Genomic DNA, 15365 nt, shown 5'->3' with positions numbered 1-15365 from the left:
CATTTAAAAAATGAACATGAACGTCGAACTAAAACGTTTCCGAAAAAAAAAAAAAACGCTCCTTGAACGATGTATAAATAATGTTGGTAGCACTTTATTTTACAGTCCTGTTCCGCATGTACATATGTACTTATTATAGTAATTATAATAACTGTAATAACTAGGCACCTACCCCTAAACTTATCCTTAACCCATGTAGTTACCTTATATGTGACCCTGGACCACAGAACCAGTCACATGGGACAATTATTTGAAATAGAGATTTATACAAAACACGAAAGCTGAATAAATAACCTTTCTATTGATGTATGGTTTGTTATGATAGAATGGTATTTGGCCGAGATACAACTATTTGAAAATCTGGAATCTGAGGATGCAAAATAATCGAAACATTGAGAAAATCTCCTTTAAAGTTGTCCATTTATGTTCTCGATTGTGCTGCATTCACTCACAAAAATAAATGTTTTATATATTTACGGTAGGAAATTTACTAAATATCTTCATGGAACATGATCTTTACTTAATATCCTAATGATTTTTGGCATAAAAGAAAAATCGATAATTTTGACCCATACAATGTATTGTTGGCTATTGCCACAAATATACCCGTGCGACTTGTCAAAATACCATAGTGTTGCTTTGTACCATTTTTTTAGTACTAGAATAGAGTAAAACTTGACTATCTGTAATATGATGATATATGTAGAGGATGGACAGACTGTCATCATTCCGTCCAGCAGGCCGGTCTCAGGTTTAGGTGGAGCCTGCAGTCGCTCCATGGACCATTTCTCCACCACTGACGCCACCTGAGGGTTGCCGATGTTGAGCAGACGGAAACCCGTCATGTTCACCCCGCTGTATCTGTACGGCTCCAGGTCCAGCGCAAACAGATCCTGTGGCATATCAACACATGAACTCACTCCTTACAGATGAAATTAAACGCTTTAGAAAGAATATTTGTTTTCTAGCTATTGAGTGCAGCAGGGATGACGTATTTTTGTAGGCCAAACCCCAGAAATGAGCATTTTAGCACGTCTGGTTCCATCGTCCTGAAGTCAATGAGTTTTTGTTTAAATGCCTGAAATAAGGTCTGGTTAACAGAAGCTCAAGATATTTTCATGTTTTATTCTACAACATAAAATAATAAGCAGTAAGTCGGGCGATCATGGTATAGTTTGTTGGTAACACTTTACAATAAGGTTCATTAGTTAACATTAGTTACATGAACATGAACTTAGAATGAACAATACTTCTACAGCATTTATTAATCTTAGTTAATGTTAATTTCAGCATTTACTAATATGTTAACATTAGTTAATGCAACATGAACAAGCAATTAATAGTATGGATGCACCGATAAGAACATTTTAGCCGATACCGATAACCGATAATTCTTTATATTTGAAAGCCAATAACCAATATATTGGCCGATAAATCTAAATCCAAATTTTTATATGATTTTTGAGATCCTGATTACAAAACAAATCACCATTAACAGCCATGTCCCAAGCACACAATAATGATGTTCTCGTTATAATGTAATGTAGCTTATATGGCAGACTTGTGCTGCAGTTGCACTTTACTGGATTTTCCTTTTTGAAGTTATTTCAAGCAATTCAAACCATTAATGGCGAACAGTGTCCATCTGAAGTGCCTCAGCTGAAGGAAATAATCCATTATTTATCGGCTTAAATATATCAGCCAAATTTCTTCGGGCCGATAACGATAACATTAAAAATGAACATATATCGGCTGATACCGATATGGTGGCTGATATATTGTGCATCCTGTGACGAAGGACGACCTTTTTTCAGGCAGATAAAACTGTCTGTTTGAGAATCAGCCAATCAGGAGCGTCACTGCGCTATGCGGTTCGCGGGAGCAGACAGTTTCAGTTTCAGTTTCGGAAACGTTTGGAAGATAGCGCTGGCGTCGAAAGACTGTGCAGTTTATATTTATATTTAGATTTATATAGATAATCTAAGATAGTGTTGCTGTACTTATTTACGAGTTCCAAGTATTGTGTGCGTGCAACTACCAAATCACACACACCTTTAAATCTTTATTTCAATAAAACTCGTAAACGGAACATCTTGTTTGCATTCTAATCGATGCCCCCTTGGTGGTCACAACCTTTTAAAGACCAGTCAAATTATACAGTCCTTTCCCATCACCAAAACATTTGGTCCTTCGAGCCGGATCCGCGTGGTCACCGTGGGATTGTTTAGAGATGTTCTCGGATCAGTATACACACCCAGTAGATGCCCGACCCCGCCGAGAGACCCGGCGACCAGCCTGGATGGAAGACTATGACATTCCCCTCCAAGCATTGCAGCCGCCCTCTCGTTTGTCTCATCAATCGGCTAACCTGTCAGAGCAACAGCAGCCCTACGACAGCATGGTGAGATTCCCAGAGAGACACGCCAGGATGACGCCTCTCACACCACCACTGCTGCATGAGGATGGGAGTGTCATGCGGGGAGCGGAGGCTGTCTATCCACGCCAGTTTGAGTATACAGAACCCCTCTTTCAGAGTACGCCTGCCTCTGCCCGATCGAGGCCTGTCCCAGAAACAGCGCCTGAGGTCCTTGAAGCTCTTTATAAGCTGAGGGAAGATAATCAAAGGCTGCAGCAACAGGTAATGGACATGCACAGGCGACTTGACGCCCGTACTTCCCTTCCAGACCTACCAGCACTGCGACAGACAGCCCTTTCTCCTTTCCCTACACCAGCCCCCGCCCAACAGCAGCATAACCTGGAGCAGGATGGTGGTGCATACCAAACCACGCCAATCCCGCCACCTGTACACGTTGGTGGTCACACTCTGCCTACGGATGATGACGACTGGCCACCGCCACCACCCCCAGTAGTAGACAACGTTTATCAGCTACCATCACAGGACCTTATGGCAGAGCTCATAACAGCACTGAGAGACCTTAGGATGACACGTCAACAGGAGTCGCACAGTCACCCTGAGCCCCATCATCCAGTGCCCGGGGTACAGACACCGGAGTACTGTGTACCCTACACCCCACAAAGATGTGAGTCGCTGCCCGAAGAGCTGCAACCCTCACACCACCATGAGACAGTGTACCGTGGGCCTAAACCCACAATCCCTGCATTCACCAAAGGGGATCCGAGAGAGTTCGCCAGGCTTAAGGTAGCTCTGGAGAACCCACTGCCTGTGGACGCTACAGAGCGCTTTAAATACCAGATCCTGGTGGACCACCTGAAGTATGAGGAGGCACTTCTAATAGCGGACTCATACACTAACTCACTGCAGCCCTACACTGACACTATGACAAGCCTAATTGAGCATTATGGACAGCCTCACCAGCTAGCTCTCAGGAAAATAGCTGATCTAATGGAGGCCCCTAATATTGCACGTGGTGACTCCAGTGGGTTTAAGCGATTCGCCTTGAAAGTGAGAGCACTTGTGGCAATGTTAGACCAGCTTGGGGACAGTGGAAAGACTGAGCTTCACTGTGGTTCACATGTGACCCGGCTGATGTCCAAACTGCCTCATGATATACGGGCTGAATTTAAGAGGTTCCTGTACCCAATGCGTGTTACAATCCCAAGCCTATTGCACTTTTCTGACTGGCTTGACTACGAGCTGAAGATGCAAGAGACGGTGTATGAGCCTCTAACTGGTGAAAACAAGAGTAGAGCAGGACCCAGGATAGAGCGCCGCCGCGATGTTAAGAGTGGTAAGAATACCAACATCATGCACATCACAGACCAACCTGATAGCATACCGACAGTAGAGAAGGCCTCATCTAGCACTAAGCAGCCAGAGAGGACAGTATACTGCCCTTACTGCTCTAACACGCAACACTTCCTAGATAAGTGTGGAAACTTTGCACAGCTTACAGTTGAACAGATAACAGCGTGGATCAAGACCAACAAGAGGTGCTGGCGATGCGGTCGCACACACCAGGCTGCACAGTGCCGCCTGAAAATTACATGTCACAAGTGTAAGGGGAGACACCTGCAAGCTTTACCTGCAGTGAATATAAAACCTGCAGCTGAGGATACATCCTGCCTCATCAGCACAACTAATGAAGTTTTGTACATGGACAGGCGGGCTGGATGCAGTCAGGTCTTACTGAAAGTGAGTAAAGTGCTGCTGCGTAACGGGGAACACACTTTGGAGACATATGCCATCCTTGACGATGGATCGGAACGGACCATTCTCCTCCCTGCAGCAGCGCAGAGCCTTAAACTTACCGGTGAGCCGGAAAATCTGATCCTCAGAACTGTTCGGCAGGACATCAGGGTTCTGCATGGCACTGCAGTGTCGTTCTCCATCTCCCCAGTAGACCATCCAAAGAAGTCCTTCAAGATATACAGAGCATTCACTGCTGATCAACTGGGTTTGGCTGAGCACACTTACTCAATGGAGGCACTTCAGAGGAAGCACAAACATTTAAGAGGCCTCCCTCTCCAGACGATTAACAGAGTGCAACCCCTGCTGTTAATCGGGTCAGATTATACCCACTTAATCACTCCAGTGGAGCCTGTGCGTTTGGGACCCCACGGAGGACCAGCCGCAGTGAAGACAAAGTTGGGCTGGACACTTCAGGGGCCAACCAGGTACAGTAGGCAACAGGCAACATCACAACAGTGCCTGCACGTCTCCACCCTTTCACCCACTAATGAGCTTCTACAGAGTGTAGAGAGATTGTGGCAGCTGGATGTTCTGCCCTACAGGAGTGAAAAGCTTGTTACACGCTCCAGGCAGGATCAGGAAGCAGTCCGCCTGCTGGAGGTGAAGACCATACGAGTAGAGGTTGATGGAATTCAGCGCTACGCTACTCCCCTCCTCAGGGTGAAGAACATGCCACAGCTTCAGGCACCTAAGGAGGCTGTGCTAGCTAATCTCCGCAGTACAGAGAGGCGCCTGCTGCGAGACCCTCAAAGAGCAGAAGCATACTGTGCAGAGATTGGGAAGCTGGAAAAGGCGGGCTATGCAGTTAAAGTATCAGAAGAGGAGCTGAGCAAAGCAGCCGAGTCCTGGTTCATCCCACATCACATGGTGAGCCATAACGGAAAGAACAGGATTGTGTTCAACTGTTCCTTCATGTATAAGGGAAAAAACATCAATGAGCTGCTGTTGCCTGGGCCCACCTTAAGTTCCAGTCTACTGGGTGTACTGCTGCGCTTCAGAGAACATGCAATTGCTGTCAGCAGTGATATCAAAGGCATGTTTCATCAAGTGAGGCTGCTCCCAGAAGACAAGCCCTTGCTGTGCTTCTTGTGGCGAGACCTGAATACAGAGGAACCACCCAGCATCTACACATGGCAAGTCCTTCCATTTGGCACCACTTGTAGCCCCTGCTGTGCAACTTTTGCGCTGCAGAAACATGTGTTTGACCACAGTCAGCCAGGTGAAGATGTTCGAGTGTCGATAGAACGATCCTTTTATGTGGACAACTGTCTGCAAAGCCTCCCATCTGTTGAAGAAGCCCATCACCTAGTCGATAAACTGACCTCACTGTTGGCTACAGGTGGATTTGAGTTACGCCAGTGGGCCAGTAACAACCCTGAGGTCATCAGTCACCTGCCCAAAGAAGCAAGATCTGAGAGCAGTGAGTTGTGGCTCAACGAGTCAGGCACTGACCCACAGGAGCTCGCCCTGGGACTCCGCTGGCTCTGCAATTCAGACACCTTAAGGTATAAATACCGTATGCTGGACCAACCCACACCCACCATGCGAAACATATACAGAGTCCTGGCACGCCTGTTCGACCCCCTGGGATTTATAGTTCCCTTCACTACGCGGGCCAAGGTCCTGGTGCAGCACTTGTGGGACAAACAGAGAGACTGGGATGACCCGTCACTGCCTGAGGATGTGCTGCAGCCATGGCTGACGTGGGAGGAAGAATTGCAGCATCTCTCCCAGATTCTACTGCCTCGATGCTATGTGAGCCCTGAGATGAACACTTCAAACCTCCAGAGAGACCTACACATCTTTGCTGATGCGTCAGAGAAGGCATATGGCTCGGTGGCCTATCTGCGGACGGAGAGCTCACACGGCCGTGTGGAAGTGTCATTCCTGGCTGCAAGATCCAGAGTGGCCCCGAAGAAGCAGCAATCAATACCAAGACTAGAACTGTGTGCTGCCCTGACAGCTGCACAGTTAGCTGCACTACTTCAAAGAGAGCTGACTGTGAATATCCGCAATGTTATATGCTGGACAGACTCCACAACAGTACTTACATGGCTTCAGTCCGACTCCTGTCGGTACAAGGTATTCGTGGGAACACGGATAGCTGAAATCCAGGAGCTGACTGAGGTCCAGGCCTGGAGATATGTGGATTCTGTCAACAACCCAGCTGATGATATAACGCGGGGAAAAACACTGCTGGAACTGGCTGGTAAGAACAGATGGAGTCAGGGCCCTGCTTTCCTACAACAGTCGCCTGAAGTCTGGCCTACACAGCCAGCCACAGAGGTGACAGAGAATTCTGCTGAGCTGCGAAAACCCACTATTTGCTGTCTCACTACAAGCATACAGACTTCTCTGCTACCAAATGTTGATCAGTTTTCCTCGTTCAGAGCGCTGACAGAGGCGGTTGCACAATCCAGCCCTGTGTCATCAGGGAGCCCTGTCAGTCTTTCTGCTGATGACTATCGAGAAGCAGAGAGAGAAGTATTGAGACGAGCCCAGCAGGACAGCTTTGCTGAGGAGTTCAGCCTCTTGAGTACCGGTAAGCCAGTAGCTGCCACCAGTAGGCTGATCTCCCTAGCACCAGAGTATGACAAGACTGTGAGACTCATCCGGGTTGGAGGAAGGCTCCGCCGTAGTGACCAGCTAGAGCCCGATTCTATTCACCCAGTGGTTCTGGACCATCGGCATAAAGTGACCCAGCTCATCATCCAGGACATGGACAATAGCCTTCGCCATCCAGGATCAGAGCGCCTTTTTGCAGAGCTGCGGCGAAAATACTGGATTCTGCATGGCCGTGAAGCTGTTAAGCGCCACCAGCACTCCTGTCCAGACTGCCAGAGATGGAGAGCCTCTCCAGTAGTGCCCAAGATGGCAGACCTCCCACAGTCCAGACTACGGCTGCTGAAGCCCCCGTTCTTCTCTACGGGCATGGACTGTTTCGGGCCTTTCACAGTGAAGGTTGGCCGTCGCCATGAGAAGAGATGGGGCATACTATTTAAATGCCTGACGACGCGTGCTGTGCACGTGGATGTTCTGTCCAGTATGGACTCGGATTCCTTTCTGATGGCCCTCCGCCGCTTCATTGCACGAAGGGGTAAGCCAGCAGAGCTCCGGTCCGACCAGGGCACTAATTTTAAGGGAGGTGAAAGAGAACTCCAGGAGGCCTTCAGGTCATTGCACCCCACACTCCAGGCTCATCTGGCTAAACACCAGATTAGGTTTCAGTTTAACCCCCCAAGCGCACCACACTTTGGAGGAGTCTGGGAAAGGGAAGTGAGGTCTGTTAAAGCTGCACTGTATGCCACCATCCAATCACAGACTGTCCCCGAAGAGGTCCTGCGGACAGTACTTATTGAAGTGGAGGGGATTTTAAACTCCAAACCACTGGGTTACGTGTCAACAGACGTGGCTGATGCTGACCCAGTGACCCCCAACTTGCTCCTCATGGGGCGGCTCGACCCCTCTTTACCACAGGCTGTGTATGCTGAGTCTGAGCTCCTGAGTCGCCGCCGATGGAGACATACTCAGGTGCTGGCTGACCAGTTTTGGTCCCACTTTATACGACACTACCTCCCGACTCTTCAGACTCGCTCCAAGTGGCACAAGGACCCTGCACAGCTGCAAACTGGAACCATAGTGATGGTAGTGGACCCACAGCTGCCAAGAGCCCAGTGGCCTTTAGGTCATGTCACTGAGGTTATTCCAGGAACTGATGGGAGAGTCAGGACTGCAGTAGTCAAAGTCAAGGACAAAATCTACACGAGGCCTGTTGCTCGCCTTGTAGCTCTACCTGCCATACCAGACACTGATACGGTCAGTCCTTCTTAGAGTGGCAAATATAGTGTAACAAATTTGGGGGCGGCTGTGACGAAGGACGACCTTTTTTCAGGCAGATAAAACTGTCTGTTTGAGAATCAGCCAATCAGGAGCGTCACTGCGCTATGCGGTTCGCGGGAGCAGACAGTTTCAGTTTCAGTTTCGGAAACGTTTGGAAGATAGCGCTGGCGTCGAAAGACTGTGCAGTTTATATTTATATTTAGATTTATATAGATAATCTAAGATAGTGTTGCTGTACTTATTTACGAGTTCCAAGTATTGTGTGCGTGCAACTACCAAATCACACACACCTTTAAATCTTTATTTCAATAAAACTCGTAAACGGAACATCTTGTTTGCATTCTAATCGATGCCCCCTTGGTGGTCACAACCTTTTAAAGACCAGTCAAATTATACAGTCCTTTCCCATCACCAAAACACATCCCTAATGAATAGCTGTATTTTTATTAACTAACATCAACACAGATGAATTAATACTGTAACATATGTATTGCTCATTGTTGGATCATGTTAGTTAAAACATTAACTAATGTTAACAAATGAAACATTATTGTGAAGTGTTTGTTAATAGCCTAACTTTTGCTTTTTACTTCTGATGACTATATTTAGGCTTCAAAATACATAAAAGTTGTGTTCACTTGTGAATATTATCATGATGAACAAAATGTGTAACAATATATATATATATTATTTTTTTTGCAATAATCCAACAGGAAAAATCCTATTGGGTTTTTATCAGGGGAACCAGGGTTGTGAGAACTTACAGGTTGGCCTACAAAAATACATCCTCACTGCAGCATCTAGAGACTGAAAACATTGAACAACACTAAATGCAAACCAGCAGAACACATGTTGTTGAAAATCCCTGTCAAAACTATGACACCACCAAAGAAAAACTCAAAGAAAGCATGTAAGAAACTCACCAGAGTGGTAAAAAAGAAATGGTAGTATTCTGTCATCATGCCCATAGACAACAGCTGGAGAGAAAGAGAGAGAAAGAGGAGAACGTGTTAAACCTCCTTCTGCACCAGCATACTCACATAATGAGCATTAGATATCTAAAGACACACATGTACAGTATTTGCTCTGACCCCACAAGACCTGAAATCAAAACACTGGAATAAAGCATGACTGTGTCTTTTTGTAACAACAGCTACAAAGTGGAGCAATCAAACGCATCACATTTGATGGGGATTTAGTTTAGGGATTTGTATTTGTATTGCTGTAACACGGTAAATGGGATTTGATGATGTCAATGAATGACATCAGACATCGGTGAATAATGTCAGAACATCACACGATATCAAATTCAAAACAGGTCATGCTTTAGTCTTTTACTTTACTACTAAACCTTTAAACAAGGCTTTGTCACGACAAACTTTGCTTTTCCACTCAAAAAACTGCAGTCAGTTAATCTAATTTTGTGTGTTGTTTTCTTAAATCAAGATAAATTTAGTCGAGAAGCCAAAATACTGTATACAAATACAAAATACTGTGTTTTCTAAAAAAACAAAAATCATCACAATAAAGAGAGTTCATGCTTAAAAAAAAAAAAAAAAAACATTTGCCAATGGGGTCAGAAAAAATAAGCTTAATCCTTTTTTTTTTTGCAGTGAATGAAATTTAAAATGGAATTGGAATTTGGAAATGGAAAAGGCATTCCCAACCGAGCTGTGAATGTCGCTCAGTCCCGGCGTGTTACTGTACCTGTTTGAGGACGTCTGCCCCGGTCTGGTACGAGCAGTCAAAGATGACACAAAACTCTTTCCCCTTCTTCATCTCTTTAAGAAGCGGCCGGGCATCTTTACTTCCTACCGGTAACTGCCGGATTTTGATCTTGATACTGTACCGCGACGGAGCCTTGATCAGCTCCTGAAGACGAATTAGCCCTAAAAATAATGCATAGACAAAATCAGCAAAGATGACGGAAACGCACTACCATTCAAATGTTTTTGTTTTGTTTTAAAAAAAAAAAAAGAAATTTAATTCAGCAAAGACACATTAAATTAGTCAAACACGACAGTAAATATATTTATAATGTTACAAAATATTATATTTTTAAAAAAAATTTTAATTAATTTTGAACTTTCTATTCATCAATGAATCAGAGTTTCCACAAAAATATGCAGCAGTTAATTAATTAATTAATTATTAATTAATAACATGTACTTACTATAGAGTTATGGTAGAATTAGGGTTTGGTTGAGGGTTAGTTGCATGCAATTACCGGTATGCATAATTTACTGTTATTTCTATGGTAAGTTCATGTAACATATGTAACAAAGACACTGTAAAATAAAGTGTTCCCAAATAAAGTGTAACCGATTCTCCTGAGAAATGAAAGAGAAACATCTGAGCAATAAAAAGGGTGTTTCTGAAGAGTCTGCCCACCTGTTGCGTCCTCGTACACCACCGTCACGGCCTTCCACTTGTAGAACTGCACGATGTCCAGCACAGCGCGGCTGATGGAGACGTAGTCTGGGTACAGGTTGATGTAGAAACTGTCTTTGTTGTCCACAGACGGGTGTTTCCAGCGGGTCTGGATGTGAGGAACCTCCAGCGCGTTACAGATGGACTGGACCGCACTCACTGAAGAACTGTGGGACGGGCCGAACACCGCGGCCACACCGAGAGCCAGCTGATCACAGGCTGACAGCAAGACCAAGAGAACATCAGGGACTGTATTAACACACTGATCAGATATTCCCCCTAATTCAACTTAAAATGTTAAGTTCAGCTGCCTTAAATGTTTTAAGTATAATCAAACTGGCCGTACAAGTCATTTCAACTCATTTTTTTAAAATCTTGCCTACACTCTTGAAATTAAAGATTCCCAAAACATTTTTTTCTTAATGTGAAGAGCATTTTATAATAGTTTTCCACTATAAAGAACCTTTTGTGCTTTGAAAAGATGCCATGGATTTGAAAGGTTCTTAATGGAACTATTGATGGCAATAAAGAACCTTTACTTTTAAGAGTGTTGAAACTTAAAAAAAAGTTTAAATTGGTTCATTTATTTTTATGAGGTAAAGTAACGGAAAAACATATATTGTAATAACTTATCGATCATATAATTTTGATAGTGTATATTCAAATGCAATTATATAACCTAAACTACTAATAGGTACACTGAAAACAAACAATTTTCACTCCGAAATTTCTAGTAAATTTCACGGCAAGTTACACTGGTGTTATTTTCATTTTCATTTTAGTTTTATTCGAGTTTTATTACTGTTTTGAATTAGCTTTTGTTTTTAGTTTTCATGTTAATTTTAGTTTAACTTTTAGTCATTTCGTTATGTGCTTTTGTCATTTTACTACTTTTTTTTGTTTTTTAAATATTGTTATTTAGCTTAAATTATTTTTATTTCAGTTTTAGTTTTATTTAGTTTTAGTCTTTATTTATTTCCAGTAAATTATGTAATAACTTTGCAAAAGCAACCTTTTTCTAATTCTAATTTTTATATTACTTTATAAACTAATATTTATATTTTATTTTATTTAAGCTTTATTTTAATTAACAGATATGTTTTTAATAGTTTAATACACAATGTATATAATCATATTAGGATTTGCTTTGAGCTCCCTTTGCTACCATTCCTGTAGCTCAAATGGTAAAGCATGGTGCTTGCAACATCAAAGTCATGGGTTCGATTCCCAGGCAATGCATGAACTGATCCTGCTTTGAATAAAAGTGTCTGTCAAACGTGTAAATGTAAGAATCACACCTCGTCTAGAGGCCTCGAAGCTGTCGAACAGGTTGATTCTCTGGATGTCGTAGGTGAGGGTGGTGTTGGGCATTAAAGTCCTGTTTCTGTTAATGTTGGTTACAGCGAATTTGAAGGCAAGTTCCTCCACACTAATCGGTTCATTCTCAAGTGTCTCGAAAATCCCCCCTGCACAGAGAGAAAAAGGACAAAAAAGACATTAGTAATCTCAAATCTCCTTTACAGATCTCAACAATGTCTCAAATGCATTTTATAGCTCTACACTTTTACTGTGTGTCAACTAAGAAGAATTAGAGTTTTCAGCCATGCTTCATTCAAGAAAAGATGTTTCTCCAAAAATTGAAACATAGAAACCAATAAGGTAATGTGCATGTATGGTGAAGGTTAAAATTCTGCAATTGAAACAGTTATTACCATAAGATAAGAGCCATACTGGAATGTCTCACAATCTCTGTTGTTTTCTCAAGCTGCGGCAGCACAAAACAGTTTATGAATTTTCGGTCATGACGTCTCTAATCCTTAAATGATCTTACAGATGATTAGATACATCTACACGACAACTACAGACACAATACGACAAAACAAATACAAAATCTGCTTTAGTGCACAGCATACACGCATATCTGTACAGGAGCACAGGTTTAAATTATTATTAGTCAAACCTCAGAGAAAACACACATACAGTAGAGTGATGATAAATGCACAACATACAAGCATTGTATGTTATTGTTTGCAAGCATTGCACTATATGCAAAAAAAAAAAAGTTCTTTTTTGGCATCTATGGTTCTTTAAAGAACCTTTAACATTAATGGAATGTTTCCATTGGACAAAATGTTCTTTAGATTGAAAAAAAAAAATCTTTAGATTATTAAAATGTTCTTTTAAGAACTTTTCACTGATAGGTTCTTTGGGGAATCAAAAATGGTTCTTATAGAATCACTGTGAGAAAAAAACAAACCCTTTTGGAACCTTTATTTTACACGTAAGAAAGCGAATTGACCAGCATTTCAAATGAAGGTTTAACATTTCAATTCTTCAAACAAATTAAAGGACAAACAGTTAAAGTCCTTAAAAGTATCCTGTTAATGACAGACATCTGATATAACCTGACAAACCTCCAGTGAAGTTCATGACTTGTATGTACTGTATATGTGACAATATTTTGGCCTAATTTTATATTTATACAGATATATATATATATATATACATTTATATGGGATATAAACTGGGCTTCTGGCAGAACAGTTTGTTTAGTTAGTCATTTTATTGAGTTGCGATGAGTAAAAATCTATTGTTTAACATTTATGATATTTGACCAAAATAGTTCTTTAAATCAAAATTGTTCTTGTTTAGTTAACCTTTCTTGTTCCCCACGAACCACATCAAATCAGCACATTGTTTTTTCAGTCGCCTGTCTGAAAGATGACAACTCTGGAACAATCATCCGTCAGACGCCAGCGATTGGCTGCGAGCACCTCGAAAAACAACTTCAACAGGATTTTTTGGGAGAGATTGTGATTGATGTTGTAAGAGAAGAGAGGTAAAGAACGAGAGGGCAAGACCTCCCCTCTGGGCTCTGATTGTGAATGACCTTTTTCCTCCACTGAGAGACCCTTGTGTGGGTGAAACACGCTCAAATCCAGCCCGATAAACACCAGGGTTAATTACGGTTAGCAAACCACACCGCGCCGGAGCTGCTCTCCTCCGTGGGGAATATTTCATTCTCACAGGAGGGATAAAAATACAGACTTTCTCAGCGGTAAGCTCAAGGTAATGACATTTCATTGTGGCTGTTCGAGCAGAACCTCTTACAGGCTTATGTGAAAAGGCCATGAAAATCAAATATGTACTAAAGCTTCAGATGTTCAAATTATTCCTGTGGAACCGCTCAAATTCATTTCAATGGTCTTGACAGCTTCATCGTTCCACTGTTCAGCTGCCATGCTTGCTTTAATGATGCTTTATCTTATGATATGCTGCATGAACTAATTACATTATTTACTTAACAAAGAATGCATTGTGTAAAAAACAGACAGCTAAATATCTTTGTATACCAAACATACTTATAAAATGTTCTATCTATCTATCTATCTATCTATCTATCTATCTATCTATCTATCTATCTATCTATCTATCTATCTATCTATCTATCTATCTATCTATCTATCTATCTATCTATCTATCTATCTATCCATCCATCCATCCATCCATCCATCCATCCATCCATCCATCCATCCATCCATCCATCCATCCATGCTCCTAATAATCCTTATCCTAATGATGTTCTTTTTCATTTAGGATGCTGCCTTAGAAGTATACAGTATACAGCAAGGAAGATCACTATAGGTTTTTGGACAGAACCATAGAGTGCATGACAGATATTTAGCTCATGTTGAATATATGACATTTACAGTTTTTCTCAGTCGCTTTGGTGCATTTCTCACATCACTATTTACATTTGCACAACAGTTAATGCAGTTCTCAAAACAATTAGTACAAACTGCAAAACCTAGTTGATAACCTGCAAAAGTGTGTCACTTGCTCAAAATGGATAGCTCATTCCTCAAAAGCAAGTATTCATGTCAATGAAAGTGTCAGTGTCATCAAGATGAAAAGTCCTGACACCATTGTTTATGAACAAGATAGTCAAATGGCTTTGTCATGTTTTCATTATGACAGTTTACTCTGTAAATGTTTTCCAATGCAAAAAAGTCCGATCTTGGTGACACTACCTGAAAATGCTCAAGACAGCACTATATACTATTTGCACAGCCATTTGAAAAATACAGTAAAGTTACACATTACTGTATTTAGTGAGGTAACTGAGTACAAGACACTGAATATGTATGTTTCACATTTTTACTGCATATGCTGTTTGCATTTCTAATTTGTTCACAGCATTGTGCAAAAGAAAAAATACACCCTTATTTACAACAAACATAAACTCCCTTTGGGTAGAGCTGTGCACAACTGTAAACAATATTGCAGTACATATTGGAACTGAACATACAGCATACATAGTACTGTAATCATTCATGCACATCCAGACGTTCCTCATCAGTGAAAGCTGAGATTCACCTGAGAGAAATTGTTCAATTTAGGAGACATTTTCAGAAAAAAAAAAAAAAGATTTTAAAAAATGTGTAAAATTTGTTTGACAGATTTTGACAACTAGTTCAACATTTTTGTATGTAATGACTCAAGCAATGAAGTGAGGACTATTAGTTTTATATGGAATGACTATTCAGCATTCACAAGTATAGTTAATTTTGACTGACATGACATAAGCAAAGGATAATGTTATAAAACAGCATAGAGTTGTATGAAAGCAGTTGATACATGTCCAAAAGCATTTGCAATTTGTTGGAAGGAATGAGAAACTGCTACTATGATGTGCACAAATGACTAAATGTTGTGGAGGTTGAACTAACTGTTGTGCAAATGTAAATAGTGATGTGAGAAATGCACCAAAGCGACTGAGAAAAACTGTAAGATAATGGGCCCTATTTTAACGATCTGAAACGCAAGTATCAAGCGCGAAACGCAAGTAACTTTGTGAGCAGATCTCGGAATGCAAATCTAAAATGGGTTGGTCTGAAGTAGCTTCATTATTCATAGGTGTGGT

General features: G+C 41.8%; 1 protein-coding gene across 3 annotated transcripts in view; it reads right to left on the bottom strand.

The window, feature by feature from the left end:
- LOC311077108 (glutamate receptor ionotropic, kainate 1-like) overlaps positions 1–15365 on the bottom strand; it is a 44360-nt gene that overhangs the window by 16222 nt on the left and 12773 nt on the right. For all 3 annotated transcript variants that reach the window (XM_084138909.1, XM_084138910.1, XM_084138911.1), the window contains exons 2-6: positions 11740–11907; positions 10403–10660; positions 9719–9900; positions 8935–8988; positions 720–893 (exon numbers count right to left, since the gene is read on the bottom strand). In XM_084138909.1, the coding sequence (XP_083995035.1) occupies positions 720–893; positions 8935–8988; positions 9719–9900; positions 10403–10660; positions 11740–11907 (836 nt within the window). The remainder of the gene's footprint in view (positions 1–719; positions 894–8934; positions 8989–9718; positions 9901–10402; positions 10661–11739; positions 11908–15365) is intronic.

This window comes from Abramis brama, assembly GCF_963993115.1.
Source record: "Abramis brama genome assembly, contig: SCAFFOLD_57, whole genome shotgun sequence".
NCBI classification, from domain to species: Eukaryota; Metazoa; Chordata; class Actinopteri; order Cypriniformes; family Leuciscidae; genus Abramis; species Abramis brama.
Note: the sequence above shows the minus strand (reverse complement) of the source record. Positions and strands in the feature narration are given on the sequence as shown.